A 25,308-nucleotide genomic window follows, 5' to 3' on the forward strand; every position below is an offset into this window, starting at 1 on the left:
ATATCTCGACAACCGGAAAAAAAAAGATTCCAGAAGCACTTTTTACTTTGTAAGCTGCACTATTAGAATTTTACAACTGGCAACTATACATTTTCGATTATTAATGACACAGCACGCGCAAGTTTAGCGAAACGGGGGCCGAGCCCATTTTCTCAATTTCACTCAATCTTTATATATCTCATTAACCACCATAGGTATCAATATTATTCTCCGAAAGTAATAAAGTTTTTAAGTTTTCAGGAAATCCTCCAAAAACGCCTGAAGGTGGTCATCATGGGGGTTTTAGTGGGTAGGCTATGCATGCGGTATCTGATGAACATGCATAGAATCCCAAATTACTTTTGGTTTCCGATATATGCCTCTGGCCTAGAGAGACTCTAGAAGAGAGAGGCGACAACGAGTCATGTGACCAGCCACTCCGTGATTGGCCGGCAACAATCATTGAGGAGGGCATTGGCGAGATTTCGACGCCAATACAGAAGAGCGTAGGAGGGGGTTAGCGCGTGATTCGAGTTACTGAGTGACAGATTGACATCAGTTACGAAGGAACGGTAAGTCTTTATTTAGCAAATGTTGAAATAACATAAAGAAAATTATTAAGATGTTATTTATACGTGCTATAATAGTATCACAAAGCTATATGCGAAATCTGCCGCACAGAGCAGAAGTGTCATTATTTTTTTAAACCGATTATATTGCAGTTTCCTGATGAATAGTGTGTTAAAAAATAAATAAATACTACAGTACTGTTAATTTATTGTCCTTGTATTACAGGCACCAATCTTGTATCATGCCATTGAGATGCATCGCATGTAAGTGTTGTAAGAGCAGCAATGACGGCTATGGATTGATAGATATCCGCACAATGATTTGTTGAGGCAATAATGGATTACTGCGGTTGGAAGAGGAGAGAACTGATCACCTAGTAATTCTCAAAAACTTTGCGAGGTTGGTAACAATAATATGCAGTATGCTTTGACATTGCACTTCGGAAGATGAATAGATGTAACAACGTAATTTATTGTTAGACTCAAGTATATATTTGTGATTTCCTTTCTCTAGATACACTTCCAGCCATCGGAAATAGAATTTGTCGCTGGGCGCAAACAAATAAAACTTGGTGCTAGTTCCTACTCGTTTTTGTACGTGTCCTTCAGAAGATCAAGAGAACTGCAATGTCCAAGAAAGATTAAAAAGAGTCAACAATCAGGAATAAGCAAGAACATTAAAAGTGTGACTAAAAATTATTGTGATCACGCATCGTATGTTACATCGGATCAGCGAAAGCCATTGATTGTTAAGCCCGGTGTCCACGATGCAAGAACTGTGTCCAAGTTTCGATTTAAGCCAAACAACTTGCAGTTCTTACAGAAAAGTAGCAGTTTTATTGACTTAAACCAAAACTTTTTTAATGTTCTTGCTTATTCCTGATTGTTGACTCCTTTTAATCTTTCTTGGACATTGAAGTTCTCTTGATCTTCTGAAGGACAGGTACAAAAACGAGTAGGAACTAGCACCAAGTTTTATTTGTTTGCGCCCAGCGACAAATTCTATTTCCGATGGCTGGAAGTGTATCTAGAGAAAGGAAATCACAAATATATACTTGAGTCTAACAATAAATTACGTTGTTACATCTATTCATCTTCCGAAGTGCAAAGTCAAAGCATACTGCATATTATTGTTACTAACCTCGCAAAGTTTTTGAGAATTACTAGGTGATCAGTTCTCTCCTCTTCCAACCGCAGTAATCCATTATTGCTTCAACAAATCATTGTGCGGATATCTCATCAATCCATAGCCGTCATTGCTGCTCTTACAACACTTACATGCGATGCATCTCAATGGCATGATACAAGATTGGTGCCTGTAATACAAGGACAATAAATTAATAGTGCTGTAGTATTTATTTATTTTTTAACACACTATTCATCAGGAAACTGCAATATAATCGGTTTAAAAAAATAATGACATTTCTGCTCTGTGCGACAGATTTTGCATATAGCTTTGTGATACTATTATAGCACGTATAAATAACATCTTAATAATTTTCTTTATGTTATTTCAACATTTGCTAAATAGAGACTAAAGGCTGATTTATAGAGGCCGTAACAATTGATTTAAGCCGTAATCTTTAAGAAATTGACCAATCACAGTCGATTGTTCTTCTCACATTCGACTGTGATTGGTCAATTTCTTAAAGATTACGGCTTAAATCAACGGTTACGGCCTCTATAAATCAGCCTTAAAGGTCAATCCAGACAAACTTGCATAGCGCATAAACATAAGCATAAGGGTGCATTCCCACTATACGCGTCGCGCGTCGCGTCACGACGCCGCGTCATGAGTTATCCAATCAAAACGTTTCATTTTAAGTCCCTTGCACAATGGGCGATAGCGATAGCGATAGTGACAGCGACAAGGTTGCCGACAAAGCTATACCTTTGTCGGCAACTTTGTCGCTGTCGCTATCGCTATCGCTATTGCCTATTGTGCAAGGGGCTTTATAACGTCATTTCCGACAAGATTTTGCGTCGAAAATTACGTCATAAAATAAAACGTTTTGATTGAATAACTCATGATGCGGCGTCGTGACGCGACACGCGACGCGTATAGTGGGAACGCACCTTAAAAGAATTGATTGGTTCATATGCATGTGCATAAGGAAATAGACCAATCAGTTTCTTTATGCATATGGTTATGTACATACCTATGCAAGTTTGTCTGGATAGACCTAAACTTGCATAGGTGCATAACCATATGCATAAAGAAACGGATTGGTCTATTTCTTTGTGCACATGCATATGGACCAATCAATTTTCTTATGCTTATGTTTATGCGCTATGCAAGTTTGTCTAGATTGACCTTTAAAGCGGGAAGCACACACTTCTGCATAACGCATAATGCGTAAGCATAAGAAAATTGATTGGTCCATACACATGTGGATAAGGAAATAGACCAATCCGTTTTCTTATGCTTACGTATTATGCGTTATGCAAAAGTATGTGTTCCCCGCTTTAAGATTTAAGACCATCGCACACAAAATGCATGGCTTAGCATAAGTGTAGCATAAAACCGCTAAACCAATGAGCATCCAGCATAAAGTCGCTATATTGATTTACATAAGATGCTTATTGGTCCAGCGGTCTTATGCTATGCTTATACAGCCTATGCAATTTTGTGTGCGATGGCTTTTATCCAGACAAACTTGCATAGGTTTTTTTATGCATAACCATATGCATAAAGAAACGGATTGGTCTATTTCCTTATGCACATGCATATGGACCAATCAATTCTCTTATGCTTATGTTTATGCGCTATGCAAGTTTGTCTGGATTGACTTTTACCGTTCCTTCGTAAAGCTGAGTTTCCACTGAGCGCGTCACGCGTCGCGTCATTCATCGCAACCAATCAAAACATCTTATTTTATTACATTATTTGTGACGGGATGTTTAGATTGGTTAACGACAGACGACGCGACGCGTAACGCGCTCAGTGGAAACTCAGCCTAAGGGTGCGGTTACATAGGCTGATATTTTCCGCGTAACGCGTATCGCGTAACCAATCATATCGTTCATTCTTTTAGAATGTTCCCACAGAAATGTCAAACGTCGTAATTTATTGGTTACGCGATACGCGTTACGTGGAAAAATGGCCCATGTGAACTAAGGACATTCAATTCCGCGTAACAGAAAACGCGGAATGTCTCTGATTGGTTACGCGATACGCATTACGCGGAGAATTTCAGCCCATGTAACCGCACCCTAACTGATGTCAATCTGTCACTTGAGTCACTCGAATTAGAGTTCCTATAATAAGATTTAGGACAAACCGCCGCCATGTACATACAACCAAATGTTATAGCTTTGTCTCACTCCTACTAACTTCTTGGCTGAAGCATATGACGATCATGATAGCTTTGTCTCACTCCCACTTACAGCTTGTCTCACTCTCCCTAACTTGGCTGAAACATATGACGGGACCAATCAAAAATCGTCACCACATTGGCTTAACTCTTATTATAGGAACTCTAACTCGAATCACGCGCGGATGACCGTGCAGCGTGCTTAACCTGCCTGCGCTAAGGGCCCGGACACACACTTCTGCACAACGCATAATGCGTAAGCATAAGAAAATTGATTGGTCCATACACATGTGCATAAGAAAATAGACCAATGCTCCCCGCTTAACCCTCTTCTACGCTCTTCTGCATTGGCGTCGCAATCTCGCCAATGCCCCCCTCAATGATTGTTGCCGGCCAATCACGGAGTGGCTGTTCACATGACCCGTTGTCGCCTCTCTCTCCTAGAGGTTCTCTACTTTGACCTCCTATTCTCGAATCATTTTTATGTAACTCGCATGCAAAATTCAATGCTTTTCAAATAGAAAGTCGCATACGAAAATCATTAGGGCAGGGTCGAGAATACGGTCCCTGGAGCCCTAGGCCCATATTCCGAACACATTTGTATCGATAAACACGCGCATTTAGCATATAGTTTACGTCACATATACTGTAGAATTTCAGAAATAAATGTGCGCATTTATCGATAAAAGGGAGCGTTCAGAATCTGGCCCACAGGACGCGGCGACGCGGCAATGCATTAACGTGGCACCGCGGTAACCAATCACCGTCTTGCCTTTCCGTTCTACTTCCAAAAGTAGTACAGAAAGGCAGATGGTAATTGGCTACCGCGGTGCCACGTTCCCGCACTGCGTCCTGTGGGCCAGAGCCAATAGGAGGTTGAAGGTGTCTTTGGAAGATTTCCCTCATGTAAATAAAAAATAAGGTATCAACAACATACAAGAACGACGGAAAATATAAGTGATTGGAATTATGTAATTTACAACATCAACTGCACATTTTGTATTAGCGAGGTGACAGTGACGGAAGATTTTTTGGCGCCAAGACACTTCGCCTTGACCTTGTGGCGGGACTTATCACCAGCTGTTCTCTGTCCGAGATTATTATCGCAGAGATCAGGTATTGGTCGCGTTCAGCAGACCAAGCCGCTCAGTAGCGGTCGAAAATGATTGGCTCTTACTTTTAGAACCAACCAATCGACGCAGAGTGTTGATAAGACGAACTCAACAGTTGTGCAACAGTTGTCTCTGCTGAACGCGCCCAACATTTTAGAATTGTTACTATTGTCTGATTTTTAACAGTTTATTGTAATTTTAGTGACTGACTAGCTTCCCAAGCATTATTGTTTACGCCGTCATTGTCACGTTGCTAATACGAGATGTATTTTTGATAATGATGCAAAAATCATATAACTCTAGTCACACTAATTACAATTTCCCGCTGTTCTTGGGATGATGTTGATACCTATGTTGGTCAATGAGATCTAAGCGTTTAATGGAAATTATTGAGAAACTGCTCGTCGTCCGTTTCAGTACGAATTTACGCGCTTCATCATCTTAATAAACGAAACTGTGTAATTGTTAGTAATGAAATCTAGTAATCTTTGCTATTAGAATTACTCGATCTATTACTGCTGGCAATTACGCAGTTCCGTTTATTAAGACGAAAAAGCGTGAGAAATTATATTGAAATAAACGCCAAGCGTTTTCTCATTTTCATTCAATACTTATATTTCATAAACCACTATAGGTTATAAACAACATTAAAGAACGACTGGAAATATTGTAATTAGCGTGATTGGAGTCATGTGTTTTACAATATCATCAATTATATATCTCGTATTAGTGAGGTGACAACGATGGCATGAACAATGATGCTTTGGAAGCCAATCGCTAATTGCAATTAACTTGTAAAAATCAAGTGATAGTAAAAATCCTGAAATATTTACATAAGCCAGTGCCATGCACACGCAATTTCCCTCTCCCCGATAATAATCTCGGTCAGAGCACAGCAGCTGGTGAGGCAAAAAAGTCTCGCCGCAAAGGTCAAGGCCACGTCTGTTGATGTCAGAAAGTCTTCCGTATTGTTTGTAAACAAATATCTCGGCAATCGTATGAGATAGAAATATGATCTATCATTAGCGGTTGTCGAGATATAAGCGTTCAATGAATATGATGAATCACGATGCGCCGATTTTCTTAGGTACTCGAGCGCCTTATATTCGATTAGGAGTAAAGTAAGGAATTGTTTCCCCGCTCCACATTCTCTCTCTCTCTCTCTCTCTCTCTCTCTCTCTCTCTCTCCTCTCTCTCTCTCTCTCTCTCTCTCTCTCTCTCTCTCTCTCTCTCCTCCCCACTTTCTCTCTGTCTTATCTTCTGTCTATCTCCAGACATAGTTCCACCTAACTTTGACCTTTCCCGAAATTAAAAAGTTCATCAAGAAGAACCGATGCATTCAACTCAACTTTAAAAGTTAATTATATGATATTTAATAATTGGCTGCGTTCGGCCGATATTCCGCTAGCCTATATAGCAATCGTGAGCATTCGCTCGTTTCCTCTCCTTTTAATCCATTGGGTCAAAGGAGAGGAAACGAGCGACTGCTCACGATTGCTAGGCTAGCGGAGTATCGGCTGAACGCAGCCATTGACTTATTGTTAAGAATTGGACATCACTCATGAGTAGTCATGAGTGGGACTACCTTGAAGAGTTAGTTGTATCCTTTTTATATACATATAATAAAGTTTACATATGAATTCATGTACAGGGTTGCAGCGACATACAGGTCAGTATGACGGGTTGCCCATTCGTGCAGGCGTGCAAGATCATTCACAGCTGCATTCACTTTGACGCATTATATATGAGTGATAATAATGTGCCAAAGCCTACGCAGCTGTAAACGACCATGCGCGCCTGCACGAATGGGCAATCCGTATCATGCTGACCTGTATGTCGGAGCAACAACCGTACATCACATTCGTATTTTTCTGTTACTGTTAGGGTAAAGTGCATATTTCAGTTCACAGATTCTAATTCGGATCAACAAATTTAAAATGCTTTTCTAGCTTACTGTACCTATCATATATGTGTCTACAGCTATAACAGATAGCTATAGAAGATAGTGAAAAAAAATCCATATATGATAGGTACAGTCGGCTAGAGAGGCGTTGATCCGAATTAGAATAATTACCCTATACTTTAATTATATTGTGCTTTACTTTGATGCTTTGCAAACCAATATTAGGCATGTTTAGAAAATCTCTAGGAAGTACGTAATATAATACATATTAGCATATGATTACAGTAAGAGAATTAAAAACAAGTTACTAAAATGTAAGTATAATTGAAACAGTTATAAATTTTATATTTAATACTTCATAATACATATATCTTACATAGCATACATAAACATCTATAAGCACAAAATATTATGAAAATTATGTGACGTGTGTAACATCTGTAAGAAAAGTAAACTTAATATTTTAAGTTAAATTATTTAAACTTACCAATTATGTTTAATAATATATTAATGAAATATATAAGTAACTTAAAATATACGATTGTGACATAAACAAAAGATGCAAAATAATATCTTAGCATGTATTTTCTAAACCGTAAATATACATTTATTAAAAAAAAAAAAATGAGCAACCTTTTTGATAAAGATAAATAAAATAATACTTATTTATCATATTTTAAATTTATCACGTTTTTGATTATGTAACCACGTTCTAATTGTAGGTACTGTTCGATTTCCTAGTATATCACGATGTTTCTTAATGAGCTTTGCGATTTCAGAACCTTGTAACTTTGCATCCTTTTTTTCTAAATAATATCCAAAGGCATCAAGAACAACTCGTTTTGCACTTTCAGTCCATTTAATCTTGCGTGTATGATTAGTATGAGACACTGAAAATATGAAAAAGGACAATTTTAACATTAATATAATGTTTTAATGATGTATGTGGAATATATAAACAATTACATGCATAAAATAATTTTTTGTATTGCAGTGTAATATAGCATATATTTCAGATCATAATATGTAAGAAATTACAGTATAAATCAATAGTGCTTAGTTTATGCACAATCTACTTTCAACACAATTAATTTTCTGTTGTACTATAACATAATTATCGTCAACTTTTATATGTACATATATGAAGTATTGTAACCTTAGAATTATATGCGTCAGTAAAATTATATATGGTGTTTTTTTTATTTCATGTGCCAATTATTTCCGCCAATTATCTCAGGAAGTATTGGTTTATTGATAAAGTATTTCAGATAATAGTTGGAGGATTTAAAGAGGGCCAATAAACGATCTTATTAAATTTTAGGTCCAGGGCGTGTTAAGCTTAATAGGGCCCAAGTCAAATTTTTCAAATAGAGACCCCATTTTTTTGTATCATCTTTCTCTACTAATTAATTTGAACAACTTTTGTCTGAAACATTTTTCTATTTTCCTAATACTTTTTAAGTCATTTAAGAAAAACTTGATAACTTTTTCAATATTTAACTTATGATATATCGATAATTATTATCAGAGGGAAAAGTGGTACAAGACTTTTTGATTTGATTTGATCTCAAGAATATTATGTTGCAACAGTACCCTAACTTTTTAAATACTTGTGTATACATGAAAGCTCCAAAGAAATGTATATGTCGTAGGCAAATGGTTATTTTAGGAAAATAACTTCTGACTAAGCAAATGCTATCTGCCTGGCCAAATAGCTTTCACCATTTATTCTTGCTATTTTCCTAGTCAAATGCTATTTTCCTAGGCAGATGCTATTTGACTGAACCGCTGTTAGGCAAATGGGGTAAATCTGAAGTATAGTGGCCTCCTCACCGATTTCGTTCAACTTAGGCTTAATCGACGCGTTTTTGCACAAAACGACCGAATCTGTCGCTTTGCCCCGCGAAACGAGATATTAAACGTAAAAGTTGTCAGGAATCAGGTTATGATTCCTGTCATACCGACGAGCTGTAGCAACTACGAACATGTCCTGCAGCCATATGCGCATGCTCAGTGGCCGCACACGCATGCAAAAGTGCGCAAATTTGAAACGTATGTATACTTATAATGCATATTACTTATAATTAGCTTTTAATGATGAACATATCTTATATAACATATTGTTACGCCCGTGCTGGACACTGAGTAGAGAAGTCGCGGAAAGCTGTGAAGCGCGCTCCTTGACAACGGGAGTTTGTTGATGGATTTATTGATTTTCTGTCTGGCGGATTTTTAGTATCTGCACGCGTTCTGTTTTACGAGCTTAGAATAAACGCATTTCTTAAGTTCTTTTGAGTTCTCTTTCCTTTTGCGAGTTTCGCAAAATACGTGCGCGAGTGTGGAGTGCGCGATAGTGTTACGGCGGCGAGCTCACTCGACGAGCGTAACATTTTGGGGGCTTGTCCGGGATACAAGGCGACGAACGCAGTATCCCGAACAGGATGACGACCACGCACACCCCGCCGAGGACCCGTTCGCAGGCCGCGGCGTCGGCAACAACGGAGGCGGGCGCGACCCATCCGCAGGATGCGGGGGCGACGGAGGCAGAGGCGGGTGCTTTCGAAGCTGTCTACTTGGAGCTTCGAAAGCTGCGCCAGGAGCGGCGGCTGGAGCAGCAGAAGCAACAGCTTTCCCGCAGCGAGTTGGAGGCTCGCCTGAAGGAACGCGATGCTACGGTGACACGTCTTCAGGAGCAACTCGCCGTACATCAGCTAAGTCCCTCCAATAATGTTTTTCACGGCGGAATTTTGAATAAGGCAACGCGTGAGATAGGCGCGGGTGAGGGCGCGTGTGCGGGGCGCGCCGCGTGCGGAAATTCGGTCAAGCCGCTGCGTGTGATGGGCACGGGCGAGGGCTCGTGTGCGGGGCGCACCGCGTGTGGAGGTTCGAGTGAGACGGCGCTCGGTTATAAATTAGAGCCTAACACGTTCGACGGGATTGTTTCTCTGTGCGAATATTTAGCACCGTTCAATTTAATTGCGCAAGCGAATGGCTGGGTGGAATCTTCGAGAACCGTGGCTTTAGCCTCGAGCTTAAGAAAGAAAGCGCGTGCCGTATTGAATGGGGTAACCGAATTCGAGAGCCTTCGCTATTCTGAATTAGAGGCTAGGTTAGAGTTGCGTTTTGGCGAAGCGCATATGTCTCAAACGTTTTACACCCAGTTCACTAATCGGAGACAAAAACCCGGAGAAGATCTGCCCGTTTTGGGAGCGGATTTAGAACGTTTAGCGTGTTTAGCCTATTCGGAATGCTCGGCCGAGGTGCGGGATAAGATTGCGTGCGCCCAGTTCGTTGCGGCGCTTTCTGACGGTTTCGTAAAACAACTCTTCAGTTAGGGGGATTAACTTCCTTGAGAGCCGCCATAGAGAGGGCCATGGCAATAAAAGTCATCCAAGCGAATAGTTTTTCGCGGAAATTTGAAAGTAGAGACCTCAGAAAAGGCAGAGCTGGGAACGAAATTAAATCGGCGGGGAATGAGAAAGATAAAAAGAGTTCTGCAAATTTTAAGAAGAATTCGGGTTTCAGGACGAGATTCGGGCGTGAGGAAAAGGAGTGCTGGCAGTGCGGTGCCAAAGGGCACTTTCGGTTGGAGTGCCCTTCTCTAACTACCGAAGAGAAGGGAAACTCGGAATAGCCGAGCTCAGCGGGGCATGTTCGGCTCAGGGGTGCAAAGGCCCTGCGAAATTAAGTAGGATAAGTAGCGGGTTAAGTGATTTTTGTTTTCGCGGCCGAGTTAATGGCCGGACTTGCGTCTTTAGAATAGATACGGGCTCCGATGTGTCGGTACTTAGGGAAGATTTGTTAGGTTCTTTGAAATCACCCACTCCTGTAGAGAGATATTTCTTGACCTATCCAATGGGAGAAACGGTTCCTGTAAAACGTAGAGTGGTGGTTGGAATCGAAATAGGAAAATTTTCTTTGGATTTTCCGGTAATCATAGCGGCCATAAAAGACGAGTGTATTCTAGGAGCGGACTTTCTTTCAAAAATAGGGGTAGGAAACGTTTTCTCTTCGGTTTTTGAGGAAACGGTGTCAGAGAGTCAAGAAAACTTTTTCTGTTCCCGAATTTGTAGTTTTGATAGAGGGATTCCTTTTTTTTCTTAAGAAATTCTTTGAGAAAAATTCCGAAACTCTCAACGCTTCTCAAAAGGAGCAGTTTGCTGAATTGGTGATCGAGTTTCAAGATGTCTTTTTGGAAGATGTGGTTGCAGGAAATTGCTCCGTCGTTGAGCATGCTATTAGGGTGAAAAATTCTTCTCCGATTAAACAGGCTCCTAGGCGAATTCCACTGCATATGCGAGAAAAGGTGGAAAAGATTTTAAACGAAATGAAACAACGTGGTGTCATTGAAGATTCTCATAGCGCCTGGGTTTCTCCAACTGTTTTAGTAAAAAAGAAAGATGGAACGATTAGATTCTGTATCGATTTCAGGAAGCTCAATGCCATTACAGAAAAAGATTTTTATCCTATTCCCAAGATAGATTATCTTTTTGATCGTTTATCCGGAAGTTCCTGGTTCACCACCTTAGATTTAAAAAGCAGCTATTGGCAGGTGAAGCTTCGTCCTCAGGATAGGGAGAAAACGGCCTTCTCTATAGGAAATGGCTTATGGCAGTTTACTGTAATGCCATTTGGATTATGTAATGCTCCTGCTACTTTTGAGCGATTGATGGAGCAGGTTCTTCGTGAGATATTGAATAAGATCTGTATGGTTTATTTGGATGATGTCATTATCTATAATAAAACTTTCGAGGGAATGCTGGCAAATTTAAGGGAAGTATTTCTTTGTTTACGGTGCAAATTTAAAACTCAATCCAAAAAAATGTACTTTCTTCGGGAGAAAAGTGAAATACTTAGGCCATGTCGTTTCAGAAAGAGGAATCTCCACTGATTCGGAGAAAATTAAGACCGTTCAAGAGTGGCCTATTCCTCAAAATAAGAAGCAAGTGCGAAGCTTCTTGGGACTCTGCTCTTATATAGAAAATTTGTGAAGGGATTTTCTCTTATTGCTGAGCCATCATTTTCTTTAACTGAAAATCTTAGAAAATTTGTGTGGGATGGGCGTTGTCAGGAAGTTTTTGAGAAGCTTAAACAAAACTTAATTTCTCCTCTTATTTTAGCTTTTTTAATAGAAAAAGGGGAATTTATTCTTGATACTGACGCTTCAAATCACGACTTGGGCGCGATATTTTCTCAGATTCAGGATGGTAGGGAGAGGGTCTTAGCTTATTATAGTCGGGTTTTGAGCAAATTTGAAAGGAACTATTGCGTAACTCGTCGGGAGCTGTTAGCTTTGGTGGAGGCTTTGAAGACCTTCCATCACTATTTATATGGACGTGAATTCTCGGTAGGAGTTTATTGTGGAAAAGAGGAAAATAGGCGACCTCTTCGTCAAGAAATAGCTCAGAGAGATTCGACTGCTAAAGACTATTGGCTCCAATGGGATTCCCTGGTGATTAAAGACGGGATTTTGTGTAGGAAATGGGAGTCTCCAAATTTATGTTCCGTTGTTTTTCAAACTATAGTTCCTCGAGAAATGATTTTGCGAATTTTAGAAGAAGCTCATGATTCTTCCACAGGTGGCCATTTTGGTGTAATAAGACCTTAGAGAAGATCCGGAAACATTTTTATTGGGCTTTCTGTAAGCAGGATGTCGAACATTGGTGTAGGACTTGTAAAGTTTGCGTTTCAAAGAGAGGGCCATCTGATAAAAGAAAGTCTTCTATGCAAATTTACAATGTCAGGGCGCCTTTCGAAAAAATTCAAATGGATGTTCTTGGTCTCCTTCCAATTTCTTCTTCGGGAAATAAATATTTGTTGGTGGTTACGGACTGTTTCACAAAATGGGTGGAAGCTTTTCCGCTTGGAAATATTAGAGTTAAAACGATTGCGGAAGTTTTCTTGAGTCAAGTGGTTTCTAGATACGGCATTTCTTCGGAATTACATACTGACCAAGGAAAAAATTTTGAATCTCAATTATTCTTGGAACTAACTCAGTTATTGGGAATTAAAAAAACAAGAACTACTCCATTTCACCCTCAATCCAATGGTCAGGTAGAACGTCAACATCAGACGTTGTTATCTGGCAAAGTTCGTTGCTGAAAATCAACGAGATTGGGATCGTTGGATTTCATTAGGGTTGTTGGCGTATAGGTCTTCTAAACATAAAACTACTAATTTTACTCCTTTGGAATTGCATTTAAGTCGGGAGTTAAGATTACCCTTGGATCTACTTCGCGGACATCCTCCTGGTTCTGAGACTATTCCTTCGAAAAGAGAATATTTCCGTCACTTGAAAGGAAAAAAAGATCTCATTCATAACATTGTATGTCAACGTATAGAAATTAAGTCTCAAAAAGCAAGGCGCTTTATGATCGAAAGGATAGACAAATATGCTATGAGTCTGGGCAAAAAGGCTGGTTATTTAATCCTCGAAGAAAAATAGGAATAACTCCTAAGTTACAAAGTAATTGGGAAGGTCCTTTTGAAGTCGTTAAAAGAATAAATGATGTAGCTTATTGCATTCGTAGGTCTAAACGGCATAAGAACAAAGTCGTTCATTTAGATAGATTAGTTACTTTTTATGAGAAGTAATTCCTTTCGAATCACGATTTTCATCCGGAGCGCGGAGCCTAAAAAATTTCAATTCATTTAATTAGTTTTTAGGTTTTTAAGAAAAAGATATTTTTCTTTTGTTGTTTCTTTCAGCTACTTCTCCGGGAAGATGGTGCCGAACAACATCAAGCGAAGATATTAGCTGAAAGAACACCGCCTTGCCCACGGTTTTTGATCGTGGTTTTTCCGTGGGACTTAGGGCAAATGCCAAAGCGGGGACTGGGGAGTCTTGCGAGACGCAGGGTCCACGAAAGCTTCCCCCTCCAGTCCGAAGACTCTCAAGAGGACAGCGCTGGTAGCAGAAGGAAAGCCGACGTTGAAGAGAATCACACGTGGAAAGAAGCGTTTTTGGATTGATGGAAGAAACGAAGCTCGTTAACTCGCAGCTTAGCTCGAGGTAGAGCAAGAAGCGTTTCAAGTTCCCGGAAATCTAAGAGAAAGAAACTGCTTGTAACTTTCCTTAAATTGTCGGGACGACAACTTAAGAAGAGGGGGACAATGTTACGCCCGTGCTGGACACTGAGTAGAGAAGTCGCGGAAGCTGTGAAGCGCGCTCCTTGACAACAAGAGTTTGTTGATAAATTTATTGATCTTCTGTCTGGCGGATTTTTGGAATCCGCACGCGTTCTATTTTACGAGTTTGGAATAAACGCATTTCTTAAGTTCTTTTGAGTTCTCTTTCCTTTTACGAGTTTTGCAAAATACGTGCGCGAGTGTGGAGTGCGCGATAGTGTTACGGCGGCGAGCTTACTCGACGAGCGTAACAATATCAAAGTACATGCGTGGGCGGGGGGGCTTTGCTCCTCTGCATCTCTCCCTCATGCATGTACTTTATAATTTTGCTCTACAACTTAGCATGTACTTTAAGTTGTAAAGCGAGGTCTACGCTGCCTACCGGCGGGTTGGGTGCGGGGGAGGGGGGAGGGGCCGAAGGTCCCCATTGCACTCTCCCCCGTGTGTGTGCGTGCGTGCGTGCGTGCGTGTGTGTGTGTGTGTGTGTGTGTGTGTGTGTGTGTGTGTGTGTGTGTGTGTGTGTTTGTATGCATATAACATTTACAATTTAATATAGTCAAGATACTCAAGATAAATTAATAGATTTTATTGGTTTATCCTGACTATATTAAATTGTAGATGTTATATGCATCACACACACACACACACGCACGCACGCACGCACGCACGCACACGGAGTGCGAGGGGGCCTTCGGCCCCCCCTCCCCCGCACCCACCCCGCCAGTAGGCAATGTGGACCTCGCTTTACAACTTAAAGTACATGTTAAGTTGTAAAGCGAAATTATAAAATACATGCATGGGGGAGGAATGCAGAGGAGCAAAGCCCTCCCGCTCACGCATGTACTTTGATATGTTATATAAGATATGTTCATCATTGAAAACTAATTATAAATAAAATTCATTATAAGTATACATACGTTTCAAATTCGCGCACTTTTGCACGCGTGTGCGGCTACTGAGCATGCGCATATGGCTGCAGGACATGTTCGTAGTCGCTACAGCTCGTCGGTATGACAAGAATCATAACCTGATTCCTGTCAACTTTTACGTTTAATATCTCGCTTCGCGGGGCAGAGCGACACTTTTTTCTGCCAGATTCGATTGTTTTGTGCAAAAACGCGTCGAATAAGCCTAATTACATCGATTTCTGTGCTGGGATAGCTAAACTGAAAAATTTCCCAAATGCATGCTTCGCGGAATACCATTTGCCTAACAGCGGTTCAGTCAAATAGCATCTGCCTAGGAAAATAGCATTTGACTAGGAAAATAGCAAGAATAAATGGTGAAAGCTATTTGGCCAGGCAGATAGCATTTGCCTAGTCAGAAATTATTTTCCTAAAATAACCATTTGCCTACGACATATACATAAATATTTAAAAAAAATTGGAGTGCTATTGCAACAGAATATTTTTGAGACAAAATTAAGTCAAAAACGTCTGTAATACTTTTCCCTCGAACAAACAATTATTGAGATATCAAGCTAAATATTGAAAAAGTTCCCGTTTTTCTTAAATATCTCAAAAAGTATTAAGCAAATAAAAAAATGTTTCAGACAAAAGTTGTTCAAATTAATTAGTAAAAAAGATGGTATAATAAAAAATTGTGGTTTCCATATAAAAAATTTAGCTTGAGCTTTACTGGGCCAAACACGTCTTCCGGACCCAAAATCTAATAAGATCGTTTATTGGCTTTCTCTGAATCCTCCAACTTTTGTCTGAAACATTTTTCTAATAAACCAATACTTTCTGAGATAATTGGCACACGAAAAAAAACATCCTGTATACAGGATCATCCGTTTAATCAATCACCCCCAAAAACTTTTTTACTTGTAATTCTAGAAAGAAATACTTAAGACGAATGTTGTTTGGTTGTTGAAGGGGGATATATGATTCCAATGTGAGTCGTGTCATACATGTCATTTTCAAGAAATTTTAAAGGAGACTAATTTCTCACATAAAACTTGATTTTTTCTTTAAAATAAAAGTTGTAGACCTTGTCGATACGTTTTCAAAACATTATAATAAAGTATTTTTTTGTTAAGTATTTTCCGAGTTATAAGGCTCGAAAGTTATCTGATAAAGGTAAAGTCAACTATCTTAAAGCAATTAAATTTGAGACAAAGAGAGGATGATTACCTTGCTTGACTTTGACATTTCGTCCTCAAGGTCGAGGTCACCTTGAATTTTTTAAATAAAAACATCCAATTCTGATAACGGAAATCGAAAGAGCGTCGAATTTTACATTGAAATATGTGATCCTTGCATTGAGTCACAGTGACCTCAGCGGGGTAAAATTCGACACTCTTTCGATTTTCTTTATCATATTTGGGCGTTTCCATTTAAAAAATTGAAGATGATTTCGACCTTGAGGACGGCATGTTGAAGTGAAGCAAGGTCATCATCCTCTCTTTGTCTCAAATTTAATTGCTTTAAGGGTCATTATTTTCAACGTCTATTAAGGCCGTCCTCTACCTTCTCGGCTGTTTTTTTACGGCTTTTTTAATAATTTTTTACGGGCAAACCATCAAAATAATCAATCTCATTGTTTTTGCATAATCTTGATGAATATTTAAATAAGCTTTACAAATTTTTTAAAGTCAAAATATATAATAAAATAAAAGTTATAGTGGCCGACAGGAAGACATCAAGTAAAAGAGGGGCTTGACGGTGACCAAGATTGCGGCTGTTCTGCTTATCTGAAATCAAAAAACCAAACGGCGTTTTAATCTTCATATTTAAGACTAGCGATTGAACTAGAGTGAATTGTAAATTACAAAAATTGACTTTCTTATACACTTTTGAAAATTACATTCTATTTTTACTCATTTTTTATCAAGTTTTTCGCTCGTAGAAAAAAAACTATCGAAGCAATCACGATAATCCTAGTTCAATCGCTGGCTTATAACATATTAAAGATGCTGTATAAATTTCAACAAGATCTGTGCAGTAGTTTCTGAAATATCGTGGTCACCGTTTCGAAAAATGGTGTTTCGAGAAAAACGCGTTTGAAAGTTTGCGCATGTGATTTATACTGAAAGTTTCATCTCACCGTCAATCTGCTATGCCTGGACCATACAATAGGCCTTCCTCTTCTTCTTGGAAGTCACGCAGAGCTGCTCCATCTTCTCTTTTCGCGATTCGGGCCTGCTTCACAACGTCACTCGTGCGCCTTTCTGAACGGTCGATCCGAGAGCTATCACGCTGCTGAACATATCCGTTAGCTTGTGGGCCGATTTTCACTCCCATGGTTTCCAAGATCTTCAGGATAGATTTGAATCCTTCGTTAAAGATTGTGGCAGCGAGAAACGTGGCGATTTCAACCACTTTTGGCCCAGAATGGAGGTGCTTCGGAGCAAAAATTCTACAGCCTTCATAACCGACTCCCAACAAACGCATTACGAAAACTAAGCGACGATTTATTTCGTAAGCTCGACCGATTTTTGGGCATAAATCTATTTCTTTTTCTTTCTCACACTTGCACGCCATAGAAATTTTAAAGCCCAATCCTCGTATATCACGTTGATGGAAATTCACTGTACTTTTGCACTCTTTACAAATAACAGCCGAAGAAATGGTTGAAAATACACTCATAAAATTCAAAATACAATACAAAACAGTCTGTTCAACGTTTACTTCTAAATGTTTATTTTGACGAAGTTTCTTCGCTGACGCCGATGTAAACGACTTGTCTTGCTCAAAAGTGTGTCGGTTGCCTGCGAATTTTCGCTTTTTAGATCGATCGTAACGAGCCGGGGCGTCTCTACTTCCTTTCTTAAACATTTTGGAAATTATTTTCAAAAAATCAGCTACGTGCGACTCACAAAAGAAAATACAGTACACGCTTCGCAACTGCCACAGCAAAACTGAACTAACCGACGCTTCACGGCGTCTCACTCTATATTCGAAAACATCTGCTTGGCTTTCGGAGCAGCCCGGCGCGCGCTCTGTATACCTGCTCCGTTCCAGGGCCGTAACTTGTGAACCACTTCGAATATCGAAAAATCCTTTGGCACACATTTTCTACACATGTTGTAGATGTGATTTATGAAAAAAAAAAATATTTTTTTTCGACCCGAGAAGGTAGAGGACGGCCTTAACCTTTAACCGACAGTTAACTTTCAAGATAGCCAATTTCTATTGGCTATTCCGATAAGTTAACAGTCGGTTAGAAATTAACAGACGTTGGAAATAGTGACCCTAAGATAGTTAACTTTACCTTTATCAGATAACTTTCGAGTCTCATAACACGGAAAATATTTAACAAAAAAATACTTTATTATAGTGTTTTAAAAACGTCTCGACAAGATAACTTTTATCTTAAGGAAAAAATCAAGTTTCATGTGAGAAATTAGTCTCCTTTAAAATTTCTTGAAAATGACGACATGTACGACACGATTCACATTGGAATCATATGTCCCTCTTTAAACCAAACAACATTTGTCTTCTTAAAAAAATAGTGCTTCCAAACTTTTGAACAGTGTAATGTATAAATACATTTATTACAATTATACTTACAAAGTTCCTTTTTATCTTTTTTTTTTGTTTTCTTTTTTTTGTTTTTTTGTTTTTCCATGTTTGTTATGTTCTGTTCATTTTCTGCATCATTATCTGAATAACTAATCTCTCTCTCAGTTGAGATTCTAAATTCATCTGAATCTATAATAAAAAAATATATATATAATAAAACTTAAAAGATAAGATTAAAACATTTACTTTATATTTGATATATTTGGTATTTATTTTTAAAGAAAGGAGCATAAACAAAAATTTCTTTCGGCAATTTCTTTTTAAATTATTATAAAAACTTATTTATAAAATTATTGATTTTTCTTAATATTAAATTTTAATCGTAATTTTAATTTTAAAATTTGATTATCTAACATTACACATCGCAAATATTATACTTAAACTAATTACAAAAAATAATATTAAATAAAATAAAATAAATTAATTTTGAAGAGATATATAATTTACTGATAAAAGCATACAATATGCAATTTATATTTACATATTAATTTGAATATTAATTTTTATATTTCATAAATAATTTACGAATATTTAATAGATATACAACCTCTTGAAGTATTTCTTTGCAAATCCTGAATTATTTGATTATCTTTATTATTAGTGTCATCATTATGGATTTCAGGTACGTTATCACTATCATTAGCATCATTGTTATTTCTATTAGATTCTGAGCATTCAGAATCTGAATTATCATCTGAACTATTATCTTCTTCATCTCGTCCAACTCCTTGTGCTGCTTCCAAGTATTGTGATATTTCTAAAATTTCTTTTTCTATGACAGGTTGTCTATAATGAGTTAAGTGTATTTTATCTGCATGACCCATGAAGTTTGCCAGTGATGAAATTTCATTCTCTGATAAATTGTAATTAATACACATTGTCGCTATATGTTTCCGTAATTCAGTTGCACGCAAAGTTTCAGGATTTTCAGCACCGCATTCTACTGCATACTGTCGCAACAGATCACATGCCAAGAGGTATCTGTGCTTATTTTTTACAAGAGAAGGAAGACCAAACAAGTACGGATTTTTTGTTGAAACTTTTGCAGCTTTTCTATGCTTTAATATCATATCAATGCAATCTCTCAATTCTCCCGTCAATAGAACTGGTACTGTTCGTCCAAGTTTACCTTTTAATGTAAAACGTACATATTTTTTAGCTATCTCTTTGGCATGTGTTGAAAGTGCTTCATACATTTCATTTGTTTGATAATTAATTCCTTCATAAACCTTGTAATCTTCGATGAGTGTTCTTTGTATCTCTCCAGCTCTACGACGGTTGAATACTTGTACTGATGTCAATGTAACTTTTGCGAGTGTAAGCCATGCTTCGTAAGAAAATTTTTCTCTCAAAACGTTATAAGCTGTTTGACGTTTTTCTTGTAAAAAGTTGTGAAGCCTAATAATATCCGATTTAGAAGGGAGAACAATTCTTTTACGTCTTTTATTTTGATTCATTGTTTCAGATATTGTTTTCGTAATATGTGTTGTATAATCTTCTGAAAATACTTTTAAAAAATTTTCAGCAATTAATTTTTTATCATAGTTTTCTTTTCTAATATATCGATTAATTAAAATTTTTCCAAGTTCTTTTATTAAACCTCCAAGTGACGATGCTAATGATGGAATTTTATAATATTTTCCGCATAAAGATAAACCTGCTAATGTGTTAATTGCTTCAATGCAGGCACTGCTGTATCGTGGAAAATAAATGGATGCAAAATCTGTAATTTCAGAACATTTCTGTTTTAATATTTGTAGTAAACGGCCGACTCTTCTTAGTTTCTGTCTTATCATGCTATCATTATGCTCTGATGATTTATATTTTTCACACTGTTGATTTCCGAATGCAATTATTAATTCGTCATATCGTATTAGTCGTACTATGTCATCTTCTTTTAATACGGGAAAAACACGTAATCTTAAGACACTATTCGCTTCAGGATGTATTCGACCTATTATTGTTCTTCCTAAAACTGATACCGCTCTTGTATCTTTGTTTCTAGGACCAATGCATTTTCGAGAATGATGTCTCCTTGTAGCTTTAAGTATAAATGCTCTGCATTTTGGACATGCGGTATAATCAGAAGGTACTCTGTTATACATTTTTTTAGAACGTCTTTCCACTAACAGTTCACCATCATTTCGTGTATTATCTACGTTGAAATAAAAATCTCCACGCCTTCGGAGTGTTTCTATAATTTGTCTTCGTTCTGCAGTTCCTTTTGGTAAAAACGTAAATTTTTGGACTTCTAGTTCCTTAGCATGTACTCGTTCAAGATGGCGAGCTATTTTACTTTGAAACGTGTTACAGAACATGCAAAAATGTTTTTTTTTGCCTGCATCAGTTGACAAAACAAACATTTCTGCATCATCTCGAGCACATTTTCCTGATACATTTAACGATGTTGATATATCCAAACCACTAGATACGTTTATTGAACTGTTAGTTCTTTCCTTAGTAGATACATCTTTTCCTATTTCTGATCTTGTCTGATTTATTTGAGTTTCATTTATATTTTCATCGGACGAATTATTTGATGGAATGTAAGAAGAATTTTTATCAATTGTGTTTTCTAAACTGTCGTTTTGCGAATTAGCGTCATTATAAAGATGTTCTGAAAAATTTAGATTATACAACTTAATTTTTTTTGTGGAAAGAGAAAATGAAAAAGAGATCCACATTTCTCATAAACAACAATAAATCATATTTATCAGAGTAGCTATAATATGTAATAAGATATACAAACACTTATCACATTAAATTATATATTCATAAAGTATAAATAAAATGTTATACTATTCTCCTAACTTATTTTATAGTTTTATTAAGATTTAACTTAATTACGAATTAAACTGATTCTTAGTTTGTTTCTATTTGTCAAATATAAAGTCGGAGATATTCAAATAAAATGTTTCATTCATTAAATATAAAGCTAACGTTTCTGCATTATTTTGAGCACATTTACCTGATCCATTTAACGTTGATATGTCCGAACTACTGAATACATTTAATGAACAACCGTTAGTATCTTTAGTGGATACATCTTTTCTTATTTCTAATCTTGTCTGATTTATTTGAGTTTGAATTATGCTTTCATCGGACAAATTATTTGATGGTATGTAAGAAGAGTCTTTATCATTCACGTTTTTTAAACTGTTGTTTTGTGAATTAGTATCATTATAAATATAATCTGGAAAAATTTAGAGTATATATATATTTTTTAGTTTCTGTTATGGAAAGAAAAAATGTATATTTTACATAAAAAACAAATGATATTTATCACAATAGTTATAATAATTATATACACAAACACTTATCAGTATTAAATTATATGTGCGAGAGGCGTTCAATAAACAACACTTCTTTTCTCATTCAAAGTTTGTTTGATTGCAGTTATAAATTTGTCAGATTTTTCCCCAATTCTTTCTCTACAAAAATCAATTTTTTAACATAGATTTAATTCAGTTCTATGACTTTACGCCATTTAGACATGAGAAACTGTGTAGCCTTGCGGTATCACTCTACTGGTCTACCTCTCAGCCACATTCTTATTTCAGCTATGACTTTTTTGTTATTGTTATCTCTTCCTGCAGATAGCATCTTTTAGAGATGACCAAAGAGATGAAAGTCAAAAGGTGCAAGATCCGGATTGTAAAATAGGTGACAAATGACAGTCCACTTATTGCTCGTATCTTGCGGCTTTCATATCTTTGGTCCTCTGAAAGATGCAACTCATAGAAGAGAATAACAAAGCCGTCACAGCCGAAGTAAGAAAGTGATTGAGAGACAGACCAGCAGAATAGTACCGCAATGCTACACAGGCTCTCGTATCTAAGTAGCGTAAGGCCACAGAATTTAATGCAGACTATGTTAAAAAACTGATTTTTATAGCCAAAGAAATGGAGAAAAATATGATATAATATTTAAAACTGCAATATATAATATAATATTTAAAATATAATATTTAAAACTGCAATGAAACAAACCTTGACTGAGGAAAAAATATGTTGCACTACTTATTGAAGATACGTAAAATATAAAAAAATGTTATATACAAACTATTTTTTTTACCTATTTTATAATTACGATATTAAATTAATTCTTAGCTAATTTCTATTTGTAAAATATAAAGTCAGAAATATTCAAATAAGATATTCCGTTTGTTAAATATAAAGATAAAAACACTCTAAAAAAAATATAAGTTGCATATTTATAAAAACCAATATTATAAAAATTCTTTAAGTAAATTATATTACCTTCAGTGGAAACACGTCTATAAGTCTCAGCAGTATTCTTTGACGTAGTACATGGTAATATATTAGTATCGGCGGCTTCGTATACTTGTAATGTATTTCCATTCCAATTCCAGAGTATGTTTGCAGAATTTGTTTGTACAATGTCTAACAAAAGATAATATATAATAAGTAGAAAGACATTATTAAAGACATTAAATCCTACAACATATTATACATGGTGTGTCTAGAAAGTAATAAAAATTATTTTTTTGCATTTCCCAGAAGGGCTGCGTGAGGAAAGTGGGGGTCGAGGTAGTTGAGGGGAAATTTCAGGTAGTTATACGGTCGGACTCTCCTCAGTTGAGCCCGAGCCTTTCAAACGGTCCAATCGTATAACTGAGATCCCCCTCAATTACCTCGACCCCCCACTTTCTTTCCTTCCTGGGGAGCGTAAGAAAATCATTTTTATTACTTTCCGGACACATCATCCCTGGATTCCGCATATACGCTTACCCAGGGCATGTGCGTAATTATAATTATAAATTTTAATAAAATTTAGTATCAAACCTTCGTTTAAACTTTCGGTGTTATGCTGTATGTTATCTGTTGTAATATGACACTCTGTTTCTGTCGTTAATCCTATCTGTTCTTGTATTAAAATATTTTCTGTTTCATTTTGACCGTACATATATTCTGTATGATCTGATACATGTTCCGTATTATTTATAGTGACAGTTGTACTTTTATCTTTTATTATATTGTTCACAATATTCTCATTACAATCAACAACGTGATTCTCATTATTTAATTCTGATGAATTTGAACTTATGAGATTTATTATTATTTCCTGAGTGTTCTCTAGAATGATATATTAATTATATTAATTATTGCAAATACATATATTTTACATTAACATTATAACGAATAATATATATTGTACCGGTTGTTCCGATATACAGCTCAGCATGACGGGTTGCCCATTCGTGCAAACGCACATAGTTGTTCACAGCTGCGTAGGTTTCGGCACATTATAATCACTCACATATAATGCATCAAAGTGAATGTAGCTGTGAATGACCATGCACGCCTGCACGAATAATGGGTAACCCATCGTACTGATCACCTGTATGTTGTTGCAACACCCTGTACATATTTACCTCTTAAAAAATTAAAATTTTATTACGGAATTGCGAGAATTGATAATCTGATTTTTCTTTTATATAAGACAGTAATAAAAAAATATATAATAAAATCTTACCATTGATTTGACTTGCAGGTGAGGATGTTTTACAACACATTGGTTGTGAAATATGGTGCAATATAATTTTAGGTACATCAGCGACTAATGATTTTTTAATACTATCAAGTACATCAAAACTTTCTGTAAAGATGTGTAATAAATGTTTATATAGATATATGATTTTAATATACAAATATTTGACAGACAAATGTACTGTAACGTAACGTAAATATACACGGAATAAATAATCATATAAGTATACAAAACTATATTCGAATAGATAAATAATTTTTACATAATAGATACTATTGCATAAAATTAACATTACATAGGTAAAAAAATATTACATAGGATTTATAGCTTTCACTACGGTGACAAATAAAGCTTACTTTGTGGACATACGAACATCTCACTACATTTTACAATAAAAATGACAAGATCGATCATGTCCAATGATTGTAAAGTACAGCGAGAAAAAAGTTTCATAATGAATGTAATTTGTAGATAAAATACTTGTTTTTTTATACATGTATATTGGCTAATAAGATCTTCTAATTTTCTGCTCTGAAAAATTTAATTTACTTATATACCGAATTTAACTTATTTATCGTTAATAATTTCTTATTATATACATAATACATTTACATATATGTGTGTATATTTATATATAAATACTTTTAATAAAATCGATTCATTTAAAGGTTATATGAAACAATATTCGTTCAATAATCATTTAGTTATTATAATCTACAATTGAAAAAAATGAAAAAATTGTAAATAATATAAAAATTAAATATTACCATGGCGAGCCACGACACGACAAATATATCTTTTACATTTATATTTTGCTATATATGTATTTTTGTGTCTGACCACATCTCTTGCTTTACATACGTAATGTATTCCATCGGTAAATACGACAAGAACAAACATTATTAATTTCTTAACTTATCTAATCATCTATTTATTGGAAAGACACTTGGAATTAACGGATATTAGATATTACTAGGGCTGGGTTCCACTTATCGCTCACAAAGCTCGCGAGCATCATTTCGTTCTTGTTTAACATTTGACAAACAACAAGGATGAAATAATTCCACGAGCGTTGCAAGCGATAAGTGGAACGCACCCTAGGAGAACCTCAAGTAAGAAAGAGAGGCGTCAACACGGTGGAAGGAAAATAATGCTGGGTCTACAATGGCCGCGTTCAGCAGACACAACTGTTGAGTTCATCTTATCAACACTCTGCATTGATTGGTTCTAAAAGTAAGAGCCAATCACGTTCGACTGTTACTCAGC

General features: G+C 36.6%; 2 protein-coding genes and 1 long non-coding RNA gene across 10 annotated transcripts; 2 read left to right on the plus strand and 1 right to left on the minus strand.

Annotated features, from left to right (window-relative positions):
* Positions 1-478: 478 nt before the first annotated feature.
* LOC143896088 (uncharacterized) lies at positions 479-1,437 on the plus strand. The gene is made up of 3 exons (XR_013256559.1): positions 479-551; positions 775-948; positions 1,063-1,437. It is a non-coding gene; the product is annotated as an uncharacterized LOC143896088 (long non-coding RNA).
* A 6,053-nt stretch (positions 1,438-7,490) lies between these two features.
* Positions 7,491-25,201, minus strand: LOC143896078 (uncharacterized). 8 transcript variants are annotated; one of them, XR_013256554.1, is made up of 11 exons: positions 24,810-25,201; positions 24,399-24,573; positions 24,028-24,150; positions 23,337-23,627; positions 22,791-22,934; positions 21,500-21,724; positions 19,079-21,148; positions 18,520-18,660; positions 17,878-18,024; positions 17,054-17,771; positions 16,468-16,700 (listed from the first exon to the last, which is right to left on the minus strand). XR_013256554.1 is itself a non-coding variant. In XM_077403624.1 (9 exons), exons 2-9 carry the CDS (start codon positions 24,493-24,495, stop codon positions 7,547-7,549), a joined length of 3,312 nt encoding a protein of 1,103 aa, XP_077259750.1. In that variant the 5' UTR covers positions 24,496-24,568; positions 24,810-25,201; the 3' UTR covers positions 7,491-7,546. The 8 variants fall into 8 exon arrangements, 5 of the variants coding, with proteins under 5 accessions (XP_077259750.1, XP_077259748.1, XP_077259749.1 ...); XR_013256553.1 differs by having other exon boundaries at positions 17,054-17,775; XR_013256552.1 differs by having other exon boundaries at positions 17,054-18,024.
* LOC143896081 (uncharacterized) lies at positions 8,498-10,847 on the plus strand. Its single transcript, XM_077403633.1, has 2 exons — positions 8,498-8,929; positions 9,027-10,847. Exon 2 carries the CDS (start codon positions 9,319-9,321, stop codon positions 10,210-10,212), a length of 894 nt encoding a protein of 297 aa, XP_077259759.1. The 5' UTR covers positions 8,498-8,929; positions 9,027-9,318; the 3' UTR covers positions 10,213-10,847.
* Positions 25,202-25,308: the final 107 nt, after the last annotated feature.

The sequence above is a fragment of the Temnothorax americanus genome, unplaced genomic scaffold, assembly GCF_048541705.1.
Source record: "Temnothorax americanus isolate GAGA-0224 unplaced genomic scaffold, ASM4854170v1 Scaffold179, whole genome shotgun sequence".
Lineage (NCBI taxonomy): Eukaryota > Metazoa > Arthropoda > Insecta > Hymenoptera > Formicidae > Temnothorax > Temnothorax americanus.